The sequence below is a fragment of the Macrosteles quadrilineatus genome, unplaced genomic scaffold (genome assembly GCF_028750875.1).
Source record: "Macrosteles quadrilineatus isolate MER2022 unplaced genomic scaffold, UCM_ALF_1.0 Scaffold_8__2_contigs__length_117827958, whole genome shotgun sequence".
Taxonomy (NCBI): Eukaryota; Metazoa; Arthropoda; class Insecta; order Hemiptera; family Cicadellidae; genus Macrosteles; species Macrosteles quadrilineatus.
The window spans coordinates 76,158,208-76,179,968 of record NW_026542601.1 but is presented as its reverse complement, the minus strand read 5'-3'; the positions used below and the strand labels follow the sequence as shown (position 1 = coordinate 76,179,968).

The 21,761-nt window shown below is 35.3% G+C and overlaps 1 protein-coding gene across 2 annotated transcripts in view; it reads left to right on the top strand.

The window, feature by feature from the left end:
* LOC128999827 (fatty acyl-CoA reductase wat-like) overlaps positions 1-21,135 on the top strand; it is a 28,305-nt gene extending 7,170 nt beyond the window's left edge. For both annotated transcript variants that reach the window (XM_054426523.1, XM_054426524.1), the window contains exons 2-11: positions 6,472-6,593; positions 7,783-7,971; positions 13,010-13,258; positions 14,348-14,493; positions 15,220-15,329; positions 16,453-16,645; positions 17,224-17,463; positions 17,916-18,036; positions 18,483-18,619; positions 20,557-21,135. In XM_054426523.1, the coding sequence (XP_054282498.1) occupies positions 6,474-6,593; positions 7,783-7,971; positions 13,010-13,258; positions 14,348-14,493; positions 15,220-15,329; positions 16,453-16,645; positions 17,224-17,463; positions 17,916-18,036; positions 18,483-18,619; positions 20,557-20,647 (1,596 nt within the window). In that variant the 5' untranslated portion in view covers positions 6,472-6,473 and the 3' untranslated portion in view covers positions 20,648-21,135. The remainder of the gene's footprint in view (positions 1-6,471; positions 6,594-7,782; positions 7,972-13,009; positions 13,259-14,347; positions 14,494-15,219; positions 15,330-16,452; positions 16,646-17,223; positions 17,464-17,915; positions 18,037-18,482; positions 18,620-20,556) is intronic.
* The last annotated feature ends 626 nt before the right edge of the window (positions 21,136-21,761 follow it).

Genomic DNA, 21,761 nt, shown 5'->3' with positions numbered 1-21,761 from the left:
TACTCACTAAACTTATAGTAAAGTACAACATAATTCATATAGTTAAAAACCAAGGAACCGTTGAATAAACAACTAAGTGAGGAAATAGAATTTTCCCAGTAGTAAACTCTATAATTCAACTGGCCTATGTTCAATTTCAATGGAAATTGGCACAGGATGGTATATGTGATGGGATGTATACAATGGTATCTGAAAGTCAATGATGAAAAGAAAAGTGTAAGACAAAGTCATCAAGAGTAATGTGTACCAGTGAAGATAAATATTGGTACCGGTACACAGGTGGCATTGATGAGTACTTGGCAATGGCGAACTTTCACCAGATGATAACAATCAGCGAATCAGCTGATCTGTTCAACTCGTACCTTACACCGCTACATTCACACTGTAGAGGTTAGCTATTGGACAGTTAGGTTATAAGCTGGTTCTCAGTGATAAATACCTTCCAAAATCAGCAGATGAGTTCAAGTTTGACTTCCTATAAGAACTTGGATAGAGCTGATCAAAAGTAGTTGTTTTCGTTTCTATGAACGCATGTGATACTCATGAAACGTTTCACTAAGTTACGGTTTAACTTTGATTTTGGTAGTATCTAATCAACCTGCTTTAAACAACGGTAACTATAACTTTAATTTGCCCCAATGATTCATTTGAATTAGGTCCATCACCCAACTCGTGGTTGCCATGGTGACGTTCAAAATGAAAGGCGTGCCCTATAACACCTTTGGCCCTGAATGAAATCGACCATAATGATAATACAAGTGTATGATAAATTGCTCTCTTTGTTGTATTCTTACGCAGTGATTCAAAGGAGTATTTTATATAACTTTACTGATGTAATCCAGTTATAAATCAACTGAAACCATATGTAATACGTGACCTAATCTGTTAGGTAGTTTTATGGAGATCAATCTAACCAGGAAAACCGAAAACACTAATGAATAATGAATAAAAACTTACCGCATCTTAAATCAGAGCGAATCACCAAAAAGTCACTTAATTTGAATAATTTTGCAATAGTAAGAGCCGAAACATTTAAAAACCACAACGTATGTTTTTTAGCCCAATCGAAAGTGGTTACCATCAGTTTCGAAACAGATACCCCATTAAAATTACAGGTAGGTAGGCTACTACACAAAAAATGAACAGGGGAAATAAAAATCTTAGATTACATGTAACGATTGTAAAATGTTCCTATAGTAATATTCTAATACATATGTAGCAGGACAGTTACTTATACTGTACTTGTAAAATGATCATAAGAACCAATTAAAATGAAAATGTATATTTTAAACCAAGTATTTCAGACATAAACGAAATGTATTGCATTTTGTAGGCTATTGATTTATTAATACTAGAGGTCCAGTAGTCGAAAACTCGACCAAAGATATGTAATGTACAAACTTATATATTTTCACCCTGCGCAGTAAATAAAACATGTGGTCGGAATATCTTCCATTTGTTTTAATTTTCTATTTATAACATTGTTATTTCGTCACCAGCATAGCAACCCATTAGACCCATGTTGACTTTTTTTAAATTTCAAATTCATGTGTTGTGCTTATTTTTGAGCCTATTCCAATTTATAAAGGGGTTCTGCACATCTACAGGAAAATATCTTTCTAACAGTATGCGTAGATTTTCCCTGCGATGCACACGAGCTGAGAAAAAAAAAGGGTTTAAATAAACATGCTTGCCTTATTATATAGAAGATAGAATAATGCAACAAATCTTAATCTCTTTTGAGAAGATTGCCATTGTTGAGTTTAATTGAAGTTTTTCAATTTTGTAGCTTTGGGAGGTAAGAATGTGATGCTCTGAAAAACAGTTGTTAGAGCATCACAAAAATAACAATGCATTTTACCATTGAGTTATAATTCATTTGGCTCAGAGGGCAAATAAATCTAAAGTAAACAAGGCGGTTTTCCTTTTGTTGCCGTGTCGGTCAATTAGTATTTACTTCCAAAAGCATCTCCTCGAATCGTTGAACACCGAATTTTCTCAATAGTATAGATTATGGTAGCTAATTTAGTTTCAATACAATAACAATATTCTAGGTCCAAGCGGAGATTAGGACAATCTAAATCATTTTGTAACCTTTTTACAAAATCAAAATAAATTTCGATTTCCAAACATACATTATTTATCAATCGCAAAATTATGTTTACTCTTGCTGTTACTCTTGCTTAAATAGGGGATACCAAAGTCGCCAACTACTAAATTTGAAATACAGGTCCATCATGGCCCATGTAAAAATATAACAACAACGCCTTTCCAATTCCAGAGTTCCCTTCACTGTTGTTCATCCAAAGACCACGATTCCAATCGTCACACACTATACCTAACCCTAACCTCACTTTCCTGTTCGCAGACAAGTGTATTTCGTAACACATGATGAACTAGGTCAGACGGCCTTTCACTGAAATTTGGTCTCATAAGATATCAGCAGCGAATAAATATGGTGGTATGAAATCTATACTATTGATTTCGTATGGATGAACTTGTTAGATGATGTTTTGTTTTATAAAAAAAATGTTTATCAAATAGGGGACTAGTGAGTATTAAAACTCCAACTTAAAGAGCACAAAACTGCCAACCGTGGAAGATATTTCTCAAAATGTATATGGCAAAACCTTACACATAATACCATTAATACTATGATTACAAACAATTGTTTATAAATAGATATCTCAACCATCTGCTAACATGACGTGACGAATGTTTGGACAAGAGTGTAATAACAGTAATCATCAGCAATTACGACAGTTTAGGAGTTGTTCTTGAGATTGAGGATTGAGCAGTTATAAACACGACACGTGACTCAGTGGCGGTTCTAGGACCTTGTGAAGGGGGGGGCTACCGGGGGGCTTGGGGGGTGTGGAGCACCCCCCAATAAAGCAGGGGGGTCCGGGGGTTCTCCCCCGGGAAAATTTGGAATTTTCAAAGCCAATTGGTGACTTTCTAAAGCCATTTTTAACACCTAAAACCTTGCCTAATTGTCCATAAACTCCGCATTTCACCTGTTGTTTGTCATGAGCAAATAGACATTTTAAAAACTAAACCATGGCGATTGCATTCATGAATTTCAAAACACTGTAGACTATAGTGTGTTCCGTATACGGCCATATCCTAAAAAAAAACCGTTGGGCGACTTTCTACAGCCAGTTTTAACGTCTAGAACTGTGTGCAAAACCTCCCATTTCCCCATTTTTATTTGTCATGAATAAGAAGTAGACATTATTAAAACTAACTATGACGATTGCATTCATAAAATCTCAAAACATATTGTAGGCTACGGCAATATCGTCCTAAAAGCTGTTTACTGACTTTCTAAAGCCATTATTAATGTCTATATTTGTGTCCAACTGTCCAAAAACCTGCCATTTCACCTGTTATTTGTCTTTGTCATGAGCAAGTAAGTAGACATTTTAAAAATCAAACTATGACGAACTTGCATTCATGAATTTCAAAACATAGGCCTACTGTAGACTACGAAGCCATATCTCCTAAAAATAAGCCGTTTGGTCACTTTTATATGGCCATTTCTAACGGCTAGAACTGTGCTCAATAATTATCCTAAAACCTTCCATTTCACCTATTATATGCTGTTTATATGTCATGCAAGCAAGTAGATACGTTTTTTAAACTTATGTTTTTCTACAGTCCATTTCATAGATCTGTCACAATATATACAGTATCGAATTCAGTACCGGTAATAGCATTTGACTATACAAAACTTTAACACTAGTGTTTATATAGTAAATGGTAAAAGGCTATTGGTGCTACCGCTGATTGCTGATTGATGCCTATGGCCTGTGTAAAGTTAGTGGCTAGCAGACAATTTGACAACTATGGAACATCAGGAAATCAGCTGTTTCCCCGTCCTTGCTCGCGCGCTCGGCGCTCGCCTTTGCCCTAGCATGTCAACAGCTGACTGCTGTAAAAATTGGATGATGCGTATAACTAACTTTCCATTGCGAAATATTGTTTTATTTGCTGTGCTATTGTCCACAAAGTTGATCTATGTGGAACTTAATACTACTACTGCCATCGCTTATTAAGATTAATAAAATCTACATTGATGTCTGTTTTATGACTTTGCGTGTTTTAAGGACGAAATGTACGTTTACACCACACTACATTATTTTGACGAACTTCCCACGCAAGGATTTAGTCCAGAAAACAGCTGTTTCCGCCAGCTTATTCAAATGGGGTTTCATTGCGTACTACTGTACTGCAATGAGTTTTGCCGGACACCAATCAGCTGATTATATTGTATTTAGGTGTCAGGGAGTGGTTATAAACAAAAACATAACCTCTCTTAGAGGTTATTACTAGTGATTTTTAGACATTTAGTTGGTGGAAATATATAAGGATTTGTATGGATTTAGTAGTATGGCGTAAACTATCGTACGTAACTCGTCCAAAATGTGTGTACCGGACTCATATGGTAATCCCGTACTCGACTTCGTCTCGCACGGGAACGACCACACTCGTCCGGCAAACACTTATTTTCAGGACTAGTAACGTAATATACTATTAAATTTATTTTTCCAGGGTCCAAGGGGGGGCTTTAGCCCCTGTAGCCCCCCCCCCCTTGGAACCGCCACTGAGTCACGTGTCAACACGTTGAGTCAGAAGGTCATCGGAGAACTGCGGGGTGTGATTGCCAAACGTGTGCCTGCCTTACGATGTTAAAAATAGAATGACGTGCGCAAGCGTTGTTCATTAGAAAATACAAGTCTTGCGCGGTGATGCATCTTTATCTAGTCATTGTGATTATGGTGCGTTTTGCGCTTTTGTACAAGACTGAGACTGATGTATGTGTAATGTGGTTGATGAGTATGCTCTTTGTAGCTCCCTACATAAGTTACATTGAGTATCTTGTATGGATGTTATTGGATTTATTCATGAGTTTGAATATATATGAATTCTATGCATTTACATGTGTGTAGTATTTTATTTAGTGGTTTAAAGGATGCATGGATTTTTATTTTTTTATTTCCCTGTAAGAAAATACTTTTCTAATTCACACACATAGGAGCTACGACCAAATTGGCAGTAAAAGAAATATTTTGCCTTTTTCATGAATAATTCAAAACTAAAATTTGATTATGTCATTTAATTCTTATTTTTATTGGTTTAAATAAATACGGCTAAGATGGGGGAAAGAGGAGTTAGTTGGATATTTTGGCGACTGTTGACATCAGAAATGTGCGTGCCATTTTACTACTGTTCTGCACATGGAAAACCTATGTATAGTGCCCACGGTATGAGTATGCATATGTTGTGCTTATCTCCACTGGACTGTGGGAGAACCTTTCTCTTTCTCGCGACCCCAACAAACCTAACACCTCTTGCACCTTTTGCGCCCCTAGGCCCGAGTCCACCGGTCATTGGTCCATTTATTAAAACGCAACCTGCCTATTTAGTGAGTGGAGGGAGACAAAAGTGCTTAAGAGCAGCAGATAAATTAATAAATCCACCCTTATTCTAGTGGTTTTTAACAATAAGGTTTCAACACGTCAGCTGAAAAACAAATAGTTTATATTCTCAACTAGCACTCATAAACCTTGCGTAGTATCTTATCTGAGACACCAAGTACCTGCCTTTCACCTTTTGGATATGTATGACTATGACTTCATTCGTTATTCTTACTTTTGTTTCCTCTGTTTTCTTTTCTTAGTGGAGTTTTGACTATTCATCTCCTAACGGATGTACAGTATTAGGACAAAAAAATTATTGAGAATTGCTACAGAATAGTCTTACTTTAAAAAGTAATTGCTGGGTGATGTCTTTCTTTATCAAAATTGCAATCTTGTTTGGCTGAAATGAAAAAAATTACCTAAATTCATAAAACCAAATCCAAAGAGCTAGGTTATATTATTTATTAAGTTCAGCTTTCTCACACCATAAGAATCGGCAATTAATCTGATGCATAGCTTACATTCCGCACTACAGCTACATAGATTGTATTCACTATTGATTGTAAAATAAATTCAATGTTACAATAGGTTTACTGACCGAACTTTTGTGACTGCAGCTTTGCTTCTCTTCCTTTTGAGGCAAGAATGTGATTTAACCTCAATACCCAAACCTGCTGTGTATTGGCAATGTTTTCAGCAACAACAGTAGACACTGTTTAAACCAGCTGGACTCAAGGTCTATGACAGAGATAACTGGATTTTTAAATCATGGAAAAATAATAGATATGCTTAAGAAAACCTACCATTGGTTAAAACTAAAACCAAAGTGTGAATAAATGTTAACACATTCTGTCTGCGAATTCTGTAAAATTCGGCCACGTTTTAGGATTAAAATTGAACCCAGCTTTTTATAATTAGGTATAAATGACTATTTTTTAAATTTTTAATCCTTCTTGAAACAAAACTCTAATTGTTTTTACTACATCACAGGCAAAGATATTTAAATCTACCACAGAGGTATTCAGAACAAATCAAATCATTTTTGCAGGGATGGTGGCTGAGGAGATGAAGCTGCGTAACGCAGAGATCCCGTACAACCTGCGGGACCCCCTTGAGATCCTGGGGGAGAGGGACTTCCAGCCAGCCAAACAGATCCCGGAGGATGTCAAGGTATAGACTAGATGTCTGACGTCTGCCTTGCTTTGTTTTGACTTACTGTTGTAGAGTTATAATATACTTTTAAGAGTCATTGCTACTCAACTACATGGAAAAACTACTGAGATTGCTTTAGAGTTTTTACAAGGGTCGTTTAGTATTAACAGTTTCAAAGAAGAATGAGATAATGTTCTCCCTTATTTCCATTAATAGTATAAAGTAACCTACACAAAATTAATAAAAGTATTTTTTAATAAAACTAGAGGTCGTATAGTGGTCAAAAACTCTACCAAAAATATGTAATGTACAGACTTCTTTATTTTTACCCCAAACTATAAATAAAACATGTGATTGGAATTTCTTCCAATCGTTTTGACTTTCTGTTTATAGTTTGTTGTTATTATGTCACAAGCATGGCAACCCATAAGGCTAATGTAATTTTTTTAATTTTAAATTCATTTTTTGTGCTTATTTTTGAGCCTGTTTAAATTTATAACGGGATTCTACACACCTATAGGAAAATATCTTTCTAACAGTATGTGTAGATTTTCCCTGTGATGCACATGAGCTGAGAAAAATGGTTTTCAAGAAACGTGCATGCCTATTAATATGTAGGATAAAATCTATAAGTTATTTTATTCTCTACTCTAATAGATCCAGAATTGCATACAGTACCCGGAGCCCCTAATAATCAGCCTTGGGATACTCGCTTATGTCTGTCTGAAAAGTCTTCAACACAATATTAATATCGAGTACTCAAGAATATGTCAAGAAGGAAAATTATAAAAACTAATTCGGTCAAGATCGAGTTTCTTAGCGTCAATACCCCCTAAAGCTGTACCTGTGCTTTACAGGGAGGCATGATTATTTTTATCTTTTAAATTCTCCTACGGAAGTTAAAAATAGTACCAGTATCCAAATATTCTCTATAGCTTCATCTTCCCACTAACAGCTGTTCAAGAAAGTCATTTCAAACAATAGATGCTGTAGTTCTTCAAGAATCTTTCTAGAAGATCTAAAGAAAGATCTTTGTAGAATTTCACACATCACACACTCTATTAAATAGTTTTAAAATACGGGATTCCTAGAAGTCCATCCAGAACTTTGCAGCCTCACTTTTCTTATTGTTTCTTCCAGGATTGCATACCCAAACGTTAATCTATCACTCTGCAGAATCTCACACTTCCCATATTGTTTCTTTCAGGGTTCTGATATCCAGGAATTCTTCCGAGGTGCTCGTGTCTTCATCACCGGAGGGACGGGGTTTCTGGGGAAGGTGGTTTTGGAGAAACTTCTCAGGAGTATTCCTCACATTGATCATGTTTACCTTCTCATCCGACCCAAGAAGGGACAACAAGTCAACGACAGACTCAACGCCATCTTCGAGGACAGAGTGAGTAGTTATTGTCCTTAACCAAACTATGTTTAGGGAATTTCACAGAAATCAGTGGATGTTGTGCTATGAAAACTTATGCTGGAAAGGTTTGAAAATATAGGCTTAAAGTTGGATTTAGTCTATCAAACCCCACATATTTCATAGTTTTCAAAATTAGAAATATTTAATGGGGCCATAGCCAGGAGATAATTTTGACAAATTATAGTAAATTAAATTGTGCACCTAAGCTTAAATTTTGATTGGTTACGAGCCTGTTTGGACAAAGATTTTAAAAGTCTACAGAAAATTTTCAGTTAGCAAGTTTTACAGCAACAGAGGTTCTTAACATAGTAAAAGCTACGAGTCCTAAATGGAGATATTTGCTTCTCAGTGCTATTACCACCTTCAATTTACGAATGTGTACTTAGTACCTATTTAAAATGTACACTTTCTCCACAGCAATCTCCATATTTTAACATATCTTCATATAGCTTTTCACGCTTCTCACAGTGAAATTTATGACCAACTGACGTATACCAAGAATGATCAAAGTGTAAGAAATACTTTCACTTGCCGTTACTGCAAGCTTTATGTGCAGTAGTGTAGTTTTTTCCATAAAACCTGTTTTAACCACCAACATTTTATTTTAACAATACAAAACAATTGTTTTTATCTCTTTTAAATCAAACAAATAAGGAATTAACCTAGGAACGGGATCTTGCAGATAAGCTAGGAAAATTATTGGTTAGGCCAAACTCGTGCAATAAATAACTAAAACAAATTATCAAATTGCAAAAGGTGCAAGGACCAAAATATTAGTCAGTTGTAGCAATACTGCAGCCTAAAATATTTTCTAGTTGCGTTGATGAATTTTGACTTAGACTTGTTTATAATGAAAGAAAATTACACTACATAGTGCTTGGATCAAACACTCAACACCAACAACATCAATACTTAATACTTTTAATACTTTTCAATGAAATGGCGACCAATCAACATTGGCTCAATTAAATCTCAGGTTTTTACTACACAGAACACAAAATATTGTTTTAATTGAAGTTTTAAATTGAAAGTGCAATAAGTTATACCACAGACAATAGACCATCCCATAAATGGTCCAAAAAAAGGTCTATTCTCTGTGGTTACTAAAAACAAGCAAATCAATAGCGAAACATCAACATATGCGCAATAGTTGAATGACGAGAACCAAACATTGATCTAAATCTTGCAGTGAAGAACAGACATTAGCACCATTATTCCCTGAAATAATTTCCACTTTTCCTTAGTTTTAATTTTGTATGTAATTTTGTTTCTTTAAATACATAAATTTAAAGTTAAAGCAACATACATTATTTTATTGACAAAAGAACATTGTAAATGTTTTTGGAAATAATGTACGCATTGCTGATTTAGATAACTTAAACATGTTTTAAGTGTAATGCTAAAACTGTTTGCGGAGGAGGGTCTTTTCTCCAAACCCCCCCCCCCCCCATCCCAAGAAAAATCTACCTGTTTGCTCTCTTCTGGCTTTAACTCTGGCTTTAATGAAGGCATTAAACCAGTAAAACTATTAGGATTATACCTAGATAGCAGACTTGACTGGAAATCTCAAATAAATCAGCTGTGTAGAAAACTATCTAGAGTTACTTGTTTACTTAGAAAATTAAAAAATTGTGTTATAGTTCGGCCGCTTAGAAAACGACCTGCGCGCTAATGCTAAACCAATGCTGGAGGAGGTCGCTTTCTAAGCGGCCGAACTATAGTTCCTCAATGTTAGTTACAGCTTACTATGCTTTTTTAAATTCCCATTTAATGTATGGAATAACACTTTGGGGTAATAGCTCAGATTCTGAAAAAGCATTTATATGGCAAAAAAAAGCAATTAGGATAATGGTAAACATTCCTGACGGAGAGTCATGTGTTCCACATTTTAAAGAATTCCAAATAATGACTCTTCCGTGTTTGTATGTATATTTTAGCTTAGTTAGTGTTAAGGGAAACTTAAATAGCTATAGTTTTAGAAGTGAATTTCACAAATATAATACTAGACGGAACTATTTACTTGATTGCATATCTATAAAACTAGAAAAATCTAAAAAAAGCCATTTGTTTATGAAAGTCAAGCTTTTTAACAAGCTGCCAAAAGAAGCCTGGACTGTGAACCTAAGCAGATTCAAAATAACTCTGTCAAAGTGGTTAAAAGAAAATGTTTTTTATTCTGTTAACGAATTTTTGGCCTGTGATATTAGTACCCTACATTAAGATTTTAACTTAATTAGATAGTGATTTTGTACTTGTAGCTGTTTTTTCAGTGTCTATATCTACAGGGTGAGTTTTTATTGTCCCCCCCCCCAACTTTTTTCTACATTTTTTCAAATATCAATACCAGACCACTTCCAAACATTGTTGGGTAGTAAGTACTTCATTTTGACAAGGTGGTCATTTCCGGCCGCCATCTTGGATCCGCCATATTGGATGCAAAATTTTTTTTTCAAATGTAAAGGTGGGAATGTGACCCATTATTTCGAACTAAATTTTTACCCTGATTACAATGCCGCAAACTGTTTTTAAAAATCTTGATTCATTCTAAAGTTATGAGGGGTTTTAAAAACTTTATTTTTAGCCCATTTTAACATTGTACATTTACAAACTAAGGCCATAATCTCAAAATAATGCTAGATAAAGATAAGTATACACTACCAGTCATTGTTGACCTATTTTCACTTGGTTATGACTGATGTATTTTTTTCGGCCGCCATCTTGGATCCGCCATTTTGAAATGTGATAAATTATTTAAATATAAAGGGGGTGCTGTGACCCATCATTTCTAACTACTTTTTTAAGCTGAACTTAATTCCATGATCCGTTTTTCATTTTCATTTTTTGATTTTTAAATATTGATATTTTTTACAAAAAAATTTCAATATTTCCTAAATAAAACTTGATAACAAAAAATGGATTGCGGCATTGAGTTCAGCTTAAAAAAGTAGTTCGAAATGATGGGTCACAACACCCCCTTCATATTTAAAATAATTTATCACATTTCAAAATGGCGGATCCAAGATGGCGGCCGAAAAAAATACATCAGTCATAACCAAGTGAAAATAGGTCGACAATTACTGGTAGTGTATACTTATCTTGATCTAGCACCATTGTGAGATTATGGTCTTAGTTTGTAAATGCACAATGTTAAAATGGACTAAAAATAAAGTTTTAAAAAACCCTCATAACTTTAGAATGAATCAAGATTTTTAAAAACAGTTTGCGGCATTGTAATCAGGGTAAAAATTTAGTTCGAAATAATGGGTCACATTCCCACCTTTACATTTAAAAAAAAATTTGTATCCAATATGGCGGATCCAAGATGGCGGCCGGAAATGACCACCTTGTCAAAATGAAGTACTTACTACCCAACAATGTTTGGAAGTGGTCTGGTATTGATATTTGAAAAAATGTAGAAAAAAGTTGGGGGGGGGACAATTAAAACTCACCCTGTATATGTCTGTTTTGATTTATTATTTTATATTTGTCCATATTGCACATTTGATGTCTTATAATACCGTATTTGACTTTGTCTATTGCCATGTGCTTAACGACAATAAAATTCTTGATTCTTGATTCCTGGAAATGTTTCCTGCGAGCATCATTGTTGCAGGTATCAAAGCAACAGTAGACAATGGATTTCTTACACAAGCTATTTCCCTAGTGGTAGGAATTCTATTCAAAACCAGAATCTTGTATTCAAATATTCAGATTCTCACTTCTATGGTCACCTTGACCATGACCTATGCACTCTACTCCTCTAGCTATGTTTTATTTGCTTCTTTCTTGTCATGTTTTACACTTGTAAAAAATAAAATTCTTCCTCGTTTAACACATTAAAAAATATACTATTTTGGTTGGGTGTAGTGATGAATAGTTTTCTTCTATCATAAAACTAAATGTGAATGATTATTTGAGAGTAGAATTGCTTATTGGAAAAGACGTTACCCAAGCCAAAATAATTCGGCCACGATTTGTAGAAAAGTCAGAAAATGAAAAAATACAACACCAGAATCGGGATAAGAATATATCTAACCCTCACTAGATCCTTACTATCACTAAGAAGGTAAAAATACGATGTTAAAAAGCTTACGCTCGGATATTACAAATTTACTAATAATGAGGAATTTTTTTTTTATTTTAATGAGAGCTTAAATAACCATTATCTGAGTATTTGTCGGTATTTCTTAAAAATTATTTGAAAATAATAATCAGTTATTTAATATATTGTGTGACAACAATACACTAACAAGGCACTAGTAGTGAGTACTAAGACTATTCGGCAGTACTACCCTGATATTTAGACCATTTTGTAAATTACAAGGCAAAAATGTGGTTCAGATTCCACTATAAACTGTAGGTCCCTTAGTTGTCATTGGCTGTATGGGCTGTTAATTAAAAGTCCTGTCTAAGGAACATATCGGCCATAGTCAGTAACAAAGACTACAAGATCGTGCCACTCATCCTACACTCATCTCCATTCATACTTGGCTTACCTTCGAATTGTCGCCATTTCAGATGAAAGTGTTAAAGTATAAAGTACATAATAATAATACTTTTTTGCCTTCACAATTTGCATTGTATCAACATTACAATTAATTAATTCTAAGGTTTAGATTTAATTTAAACTTTTTATATTTTCATGTTTTTAAATTTTAATGAATTTTTCAATGGAAGTCTTCAATGGAATAGATGATTTGTAATGCATGTACTGTATTACAAAATTATACCAAACTAAATCCATACTTAACTTGATCATTGGGGTAAATAATCTGTCTTATCCAAAGAAACAGCTGATCTTAGTCAGTAAAAAAGCTACCTTCGTAAAGCACCTTGCTCATCCCTCACTCATATGTTATTCACATATGTTAGAACAGGTTTTAGAGGCTTTCCCACCTCATTATAGATATGCGTTGACATTCTCTACTGTACTTTAAACTTGCTACTCTTCAAGTTTCTTTCCAACAGGATTTTTTCAGTAGCTAGTTTTTTATTACCTTTTCCACTGTTGCAGGTGTACAGGAGACTGAAGACAGAGGTCCCCTGGTACCGCAGCAAAGTTTCCGCGTTGGAAGGTGACGTTTCATTGTTGGGACTAGGATTGAGCCCTAGAGATCGTCAGTTGGTTATCGACTCAGTGAACGTAGTGATTCACGGAGCAGCCACAGTTCGGTTCAACGAGCCGATCAAGACGGCTACCACCATCAATGTTCAGGGAACCCGGGAAATCTTGGCTCTGGCCAGAGAGATCAAGAATCTCAAGGTAGGACCATGACTATCAGTTCCTCTGGGACAGTGGAAACATTAGACAAATTATATTCTGTGACCATAGATCATGCACACATTAATTCGTACTTTTTTAAACAAACTATGCATCCTTCTAAATCAGTGTTTTTTTTCAACCTGGGGACCGAGGAAGGATTTTAGGGGAGGCATGATCGTTCCTAGAAAAATATGGTAATTATCAAATAAATAAAATAGGGCAAAAATATATAAAATTAGTTTTGGATTGTGGTCAAATTAAAATTTTAAATTTCATCACAACAGGTACTGTACCTTATGGATAATTAATTACACAGAGCGATAATAATGCGGCAACTAAAATATGATGTATGAGTTTAATATGGTGGGTGGGGGTATGGGAGGTGTGAGAAAAATTCAGGATTCTAAAGGGGGGGGGGGGGCGTGGAGCAAAACAGGTTGAGAATCTCTACTATAAATGGTTTCTTTTACAATTTCACAATTATTTATGATATTTTAAAAACATATAGAGGGACTTGGAGATGAACGATATGAAGATAAAAATTCAAAATGTAATCAGTCTACATAAATAATAACTACCATTGTTTAGAATTCCACTCGAGACTCTCTCAATGAACTGGTTAGGTACTTTGACTAAAGTATTTGAGTGAGTTGTGGATTGTACAGGGATTTCTTTTTGTTCTCTGAAGATAGTAAATCAATATATAGATTATAGTAAAACTTGTCAATGAAACATTTATGATTTTCATTTATTTGTACTCAGCTACTTGTGTTAAATCCAAATAATAGAGTGACATAATTATAAACTAAGCATCCCACACTCCTATATTAAAAAGCTGTAAGATAACTACACAAGATTTACCTAACCTACATACAACTTTCATTCATTCACAATTAATTGAGGTATGCTTTATTTGTATACCTGTACTAAATAGTTCTATCAGTATAAACTAGCTGTTCAAATTTATTCAACAAAAGGCATAGTGCAAGAGAGTAACAATCGATCAACAAATTCATAAGGTTTTCCAAAGGTATCACCTCATAATTTGTGATTTGAGGTCTATTAACATGCTGCTATATTACATTCCAGTCGATGGTGCACGTATCAACAGCGTTTGCGAATTGTAACCACCTCCACATTGAGGAGAGGTTCTACGACATGCCGACCTCCTACGAGGACCTCAGTCAGCTGCTGAAGACCAAGGATGAGGCGGAGTTGGAGGCGCTCACACCCAGGTATACATTTCCACTAAACATACCATGGATGTAACATAGAGCACAAGGGCCTAGGTGTTGAGGATTTTTGTGAAAATAGTAGATCTATCTATCTAATTTACAGAGAGCCACAATCAGATTCTCTGCAGGTAAACTGGATGGGAAAGAGTCTAATGGCACAAGAAACACAAGACTTACTCTGTACACACAAATTAGAATAGTTAACTGTCACGTCATTTTCAACCAAGGAAGGTTTGAGTTGAAGAGAGAGTCGAACTCAAGAGGGTCTCTATCTCAGATTCTAACCTTCTTTGGCCTAAAATACTGTCAGTGTCAGTGATATTCTATTCTTTGTGGATTGTGTAAAGTGTTGTGATTCTTGTACCAATGTGAACTATTTCCCAGTCCCTGATTTTTGTTTAGTATAGTAATGAAAAAGAAGTTATAGTTTTGAAGAAGACTTTTTTTTTATAATAGTTAATGGTGGCAAAAGACATAGAAAATATCAAAATTCTCACTACATACTCTGGAAAAAAATTTAGATTTAGGGTGTTCATTTTTCTCCTTCTGCTTATAAAAAAATAATGTTCTCATGATGTAATTATGATATATGAAAAAATTTGACTATTATAGATAGAGTCCTAGCAAAAATTATTGTTTTCAGGTTAAAACTCTCTACAGGGTGCAGGAGGAATTTACTAATCCCCCCTTAAGTTTACACAATAGCTATATGACATATGTTTCCAGTTTACTGGCAGACTGGCCGAACACTTACACATTCACAAAAGCTATGGCTGAACAAGTCGTAAATAAAGAGGGGAGAGGACTTCCCATCACCGTCTTCAGACCTGCAGTTGGTAAATATTTATCAACCTTCTTGACTTTAATTCTTTTCTGTTCTGTATGTTTATGACATTTCAATGGAGAAAAGACTAAGTAAGTTGTCATTGTAAGTTCTAAGTTGACTAAGTAAGTTGCTGCTACCTGCGTACCAGAAAAATAAATCAATCATTTTCAAATTTTATAGCTCAATCCTTTTAATGGTTTTCACCACAGAGAAATAAGATACAGAGGATATGCTTATGGGACAACCGTTCGCCTATAGCTCTGGTATGTTGAATTACTAGTATAAAGCACGGAAGACCCCAAAGTCGACAGCCACATAGCATATTTGTACAGCAGTTGTACTGCACAGGGTCTTCCTACCCCGAGAGTGCTGAAGTGCGTGATGGCGAGGGGGGAAAGGAGAGCAGAAGGGGATGAGGAATATAATTTGCTCTAGACACCACTTAAAGTGTACCATTGAATCTATACTCTGTTTCTTACTTATCTGTGTTTTTACACAATCAGCTATATCACATTCTAGTTTCTCTTATGCGGTTTGAAGGGAAGTTCTCCCACTACTTTTTTTTGTTTTTTAATGTTGCAGCTGATTGAGTTTTTAGCAAACCTCAGCTGTTGATCTTGATCTGTTGTTTTAAAGGTAGGAGGGAACGATTTCTTCCCCTAAAACCGCCTAAATTTTGTGAACGAAGTATATTAACTTATTATACATTAACCTTACTACTTTTCTGCAAAGGGAAAAGAGCAAAAAACAGTGCTCAGTAAAATATATAAGGTACAGATCAAGAACAAGACAAGTCACATTCAAAACTTGATTAAATCAGTCAATCGTTTGTGTTAAGACAAAATGGATAAATTATGTCCTGAACTAAATCACTAAAACTGCGTTTACACGAGGCCAGTTGACAGACAGGTTAAGACTTGCCTCAAACCTGCCAACTGGCTTCTTGTAAATGCGGCTTATAGAAATATCATTATACACTCCAAATTAAATCTTTGGTTAATGATGTAACATAAGGGTCTTTTTTCACTAAACGTTTCAAGGGCTTGGATGTCACTAAAAACTCCTAAATCCTTTACTAGGATTTCAAAAAGCTGATTGCACAATGAGCTGACTAAAATTGGTCTTGATTACAGTTATATCATCGTACAAGGAGCCTGTCCGAGGCTGGATAGACAACGTGTACGGCCCGACAGGTCTAATGGTTGGTCTAGGGACCGGAGTGATACACACCTACTTCGGAGACGAGACGCACGTGACAGACATTGTACCTGTGGATCTGGTCACCAACGCTCTCCTAGCATCTGCCTGGCGAGCTGGAACTAGAATGTAAGTCTGTTCTACTTCTAAGCTGGTTGATAAAAGCTTTCACAGGAAATTAAGATATATAAGATACATTTAATGGTACATACAATTAAGTGGTCTAGCACTGGTCCCTAGGGTCTTGGACAATTCTATTCGTTGTCCCATCCCGCTCTCCTTTTTCCCCCTTTCTTTAGTTGGTGTAGGTGGTTTTTATATAGTGTTAGTAGAGCTAGTGAGTGGCAGTGTCTAAGGTTCATGACTCCATTCATATCACATAGGTCTTGTAATATGACATGATGATGATACTAAAAGTAGATGTGCTGTTTTTCTATGCAAATAGAGCAATTGTTGACTTTGAACGGTGCAAGTTAACTTCTCAATCCATCTTAAAGTAGAGCCTGCTTTATGTACCATGTTTCTTGATGGTTATGTTTGAGTAAAATGTTAACTGTATGTTTCTCTCTTATTATGAGCCCTACAATCACTACCCAACTAAATGGTCCTTGCAAAAATGATTGGATACACTTGTCAGATAATTTTGTTGTATTAGAATAAGTGTTTATTTGCTAGAATGGGAACTCAACTAATACTTTTTGTTACAGAGAAGGGGACATTCCGATATACAACTACGTCAGTTCTAGCCAAAACCCCATATCCTGGAAAACGTTTCACGTCTTAGCCCACAAGTACGGACCCAACTGGCCGACAGTTCATGCCATCTGGTACTACTTCTTTATGAGCTTTGAGAACCCTTATGCCTTCATGATCGCCAACTTCCTCTTCCACACGTGCTTCGGCTATATCATGGACGGACTGGCAATAATTACGGGTCGTAAACCTATGTGAGTGTAATTTTTCATTCTTTACTTTGTTAACTCACTGTAGAACTTATTTTCTATATCTTAAAAAGTTTTCTGGTAAAAGGTTAAGAAAATGCTGTATTTTGTGTTAATTATAATTTGAAAAAATAACTATTCTTTGAATATAACTTTTTAAATGAGGATAAATTAGCCAGATTTTAGTAAAGCTAGATTTTTCTTTTGTTTTACGGAGGAATAACTCTAAAACATAAGTTTAGTCGGGTTTTCGTGTAGCAAATTTGTTGTATACTATTTTTTTTTAGTAAGGAGCCCCGCTCTGATTGTTTGCACTGGGCCCCGCACTACCCAAAGCCGGCTCTGAAAGAAACCCATTTAGTTTCCTTATTTTATTTAGAGTAAAGAATGTATTAATCTTGACATATTTTTTTCTTTTTTAATTGGGATTTTTAAGCTATTACATGGAATGTTTTCAGGCTGACAAAAATATACAGAAAACTGGACAAATTCGCAGACACTATGACATATTTCGCCAATAGAATTTGGACTTTCAAAAATGACAACACCCAAAAACTATGGCGAACTCTCAGTGAAAAGGTGTGCCATTTTTTAATAACAGTTGTAAATGTTTTTGTTAGATTCTAATAACAAAATGAACAGTGTCGAAGATTATTTGGACTCTAAGTAGTAGATTCCTAAAGCATTTTTCTATTTTTAAACAAAATGTTGATATTAATCAAGAAGCTTTTTGTTTTTTCATAAAAATATTTTTCATTATTTGTTAATGGCTTTTTGTTGTGAATTGAAAATTGGTTCATAAAATAATAACACAGACTTTTTTGAGAAAAAAATACAATTTTTCATCATGTTTATTTTCAAATGGTCTATAAACAACATAAAAGCCCCTTATCCTATAGGTCTGGCATATGAAGAATAACTATTGAGTTCCTTGAATGAATTTTGGATTGGAAAGAAGAGAAGATATTTATATAACAAGTTTTCTTACCCTCTCAACTTCTAATTAAACAATGCTTTGTTCACAGGACAAGGAGTTATTTTTCTTTGACATCGGCAAGATGTCGTGGGAGTACCATGCACAAGCTCTGTGTCTAGGACTGCGAGTGTATCTGCTTAAGGATGACATTGACACTCTTCCAAGGGCAAGGAGGAAGTGGAACAGGTAGAAATAAGATCTTGGGAACCTGTTGCTTAGTCAAAACTGTTACATCAAACAGCTGGTACTGTAATGTAGTTGTTCTATTTCTATGATTTGACTATTATTTAATTTTTTTTCAACTCAGATTTTAAACAGCTTTTGATACCTCACAGAATGTTCACAGCATCAATAGCGATATTAAAAAAATGAAATGTCTTCCCACACTTGTGGTTTAAAATTGATGGGACTCCGTCAGGATTGCAATTAAGATGCTACATGCTGAGTGTCGTTAATGATAAACTGCGTTCCAGTGTTTGGAAAATACTAAATGAGCCAGTGGCGTAAGTATGTTGAGCAGACCCCACCCACATCCGAGAAATCACCACATCTGTTCTATTTGTTTATCTCACTGAAGTCAGGAACACTGCATATTTCAGGATTCAGATTTTTGTTTAATAGAATAAACAGCATAATACAGAAGAAACCCTCATATCCGGTCCCCTAAACATACGGTTTTTGGGACCGGGCCATTGTCGGAAATCAGGAGGAGCATAACCTGCAGTCTCCACGACATTGGTAATCATCTCCCGCAACCGCAACAACACCCATGAGCGTAACTTGCAGTCTCCGCGACTTCGGTAATCATCTTCCACGACCGCGGCAGAAGTGAGCATAGCTTGCAGTCTCTGCGATATCGGTTATCGTCTCCCGCGACGGCGGCAATATCCGATATCAACGACAGTGGTGATTGTTTGCCACAATTATAGCATCCGCAATCGGCCTTTTGGTTAATCGAACATACTCTGTGTTATGACCCCAGACAGGAAACAAGTAGACTGTTGGACACTAGGTCCTGACCACACAATATCCTGAGGAGTTGGCTATTATGAGGTCGGATATCAGAGGTTCTACTGTACTGTGAAATGGTCTTGAACGGTCTTCAAGACTTCCGCGATCTTGAAGACATATCATCGTCTCTCATGATCACGGAAATGTCAGCTTTTTCTGCAATTGGAATGAGCGGTGACAATTAGACCTTAGCGCTCCCCTGCACTCCGAAGGAGTCATTTACGCCACTAAAAAAAGCTCAACCGGTTTTAATCAAGACCCACTAGGTCCCCAGAGCTGGGTGATATTATAGTGGTGCTTATTAGCCCTATAGTTAAAGGAATGCTGCAGGATAAGATTTTTTGTACATACAACATGAAGATTTCACGCTTTATGCTGATACATGTACCCTGTCTACTGTAATGTGGCTCAATGCTAAACTGTGCTTTGTCAGTTAATTTGGTTGTTAAGCTGTGAAATGTTTACTGGAAATATGTGTATGGTATTTCAGTCAATTAATTCTTTATTATCCTTTGCTGGCCCAAAACTGAAATATAATTGTTGGTAATTATTGGAGAGTTGGTGGCTCAGGCGGTAGCTCAATGGACTTTGGATCCATGTCATCAATGTTGTGAGTTTCTATTCTGCCACTTACTGCCACTACATTTTACTAGTAGGCTACAGTTCAACTCTTATACTGGACCATCTCACCCCTATCCTTGCTGGATGTTCCTTGCACAGGCCTGAGACCTGTGTGACAGCTAAATGGAAGGTTAAAAGAGCCCACCAACATCTTTTATTAAAACTACGTCTTCTCCTTCTCCACCCTAAAATGTCATCGACTTAATTTATTTAGTAGGACTAGTTACTTTTTTAGTCATCATGAGCCAGAAATGATTTCCTACAGATGGAACATCAATTTACTTAATATTTACTTTATGACGTCCTGCTGAAACTTCTGAAACTTGTTCTCAACAGTGACATTTTCAAACACTCATTTTGATTTCATCTATGAATTGTTTTTAAAATTAAAGTATTGTTGTATTGTTTGATGAATGTCTATTTGTGACATTAAATTTATTTCAGAATACCTATTAAAGGAACTTATAACTAATGTGTGATAATCTTTCTAGGTTGTATTGGCTGCATCTAGCTGTGACCACTTTCTTGTCCTTGGTCACGCTCAAACTTTTCGTGACCTTCCTGCGGTATCTCCCACTGTGACCAGCTACGTGACATCACGTATTCAACTCTCTGTGATCCGAGATGGAACAGCGTCAAGACTATTTATTTTGTTTCATCTAAGGAAAAGTCATAGACCATTGTATTATTGAAATTCCCTGTCAAAATATTTTATTTAAGTTTCAATGTTACCGTAGTGTTTAGTTAAGATGTGTGTAATGTACATGAGTAAGTAAAACCGAAATCTAAAATTTCACACTGTGAGACACTGAGAAGAAAAGCGAACTTTAGCCAAACAGCAAAGTTTTGCGGTAAAATATAGATTTTCACTAGTAAGCTACCCTTAACCATGTATTTTTAATTATTCATACAAAACAATTGTTAAAAACTGCTCACTAAGCTATTGCTTGAAGAAAGTGTCTTGCCACTGTATTATTTTCTTAGAACTTACCATTCTAGATTTTAGTCCTTATTCTATTTACACTTGTGAATTAACTACTTTGAAAAATAAAGTTTTATTACAAGATCAATATTTTAATTAATACAAAACCCTAAACTAAAAAATATGAAGTACAGTACGAGTACATGCATGATGAACCAAAAGCTTACAATTAATTATTTGCAGTATGAGATTATGTGCAATAAAAAAATTATTTAACAAGAGTATGTTTTGAAAGAATATTATCATTACCAGCCTACTAATGGAGACAGTGATCTAAAGGTATAGTCTATTTTATAAGTGAATTTTCCACAGGAGTTTTTCTTGTCCGGACTGTACCCTTAGGTCTCACTCATTAGATGAATTTCCCTTCAATTGACATTTGTAACAAGTTGTATTAATTTGGGTATGTTGTTGGTTTCGGTTTTTTTAATTCATAATCTCAATCAATCAATTTTAGAAGTAAAAATGTATACAAAGGCAAAAAGAATTTAGTTGATTTTAACCTCAAATAACATATTTGATCAATTTTTTTACTTAAGACAAATAGAGTAGTTTTGTTTCAATGAAAGCACATGAAATTACACCCGACGCTCAGATTAGAAACGTCTATAACCGTATCAACTCTCTTATCAACAGTTCCGCTATAACCACCAATGGATTTTATCTAGGCGTATGTGATAGTGGCAAACCCTCTCTAGCCCGAAGTAATGTGTA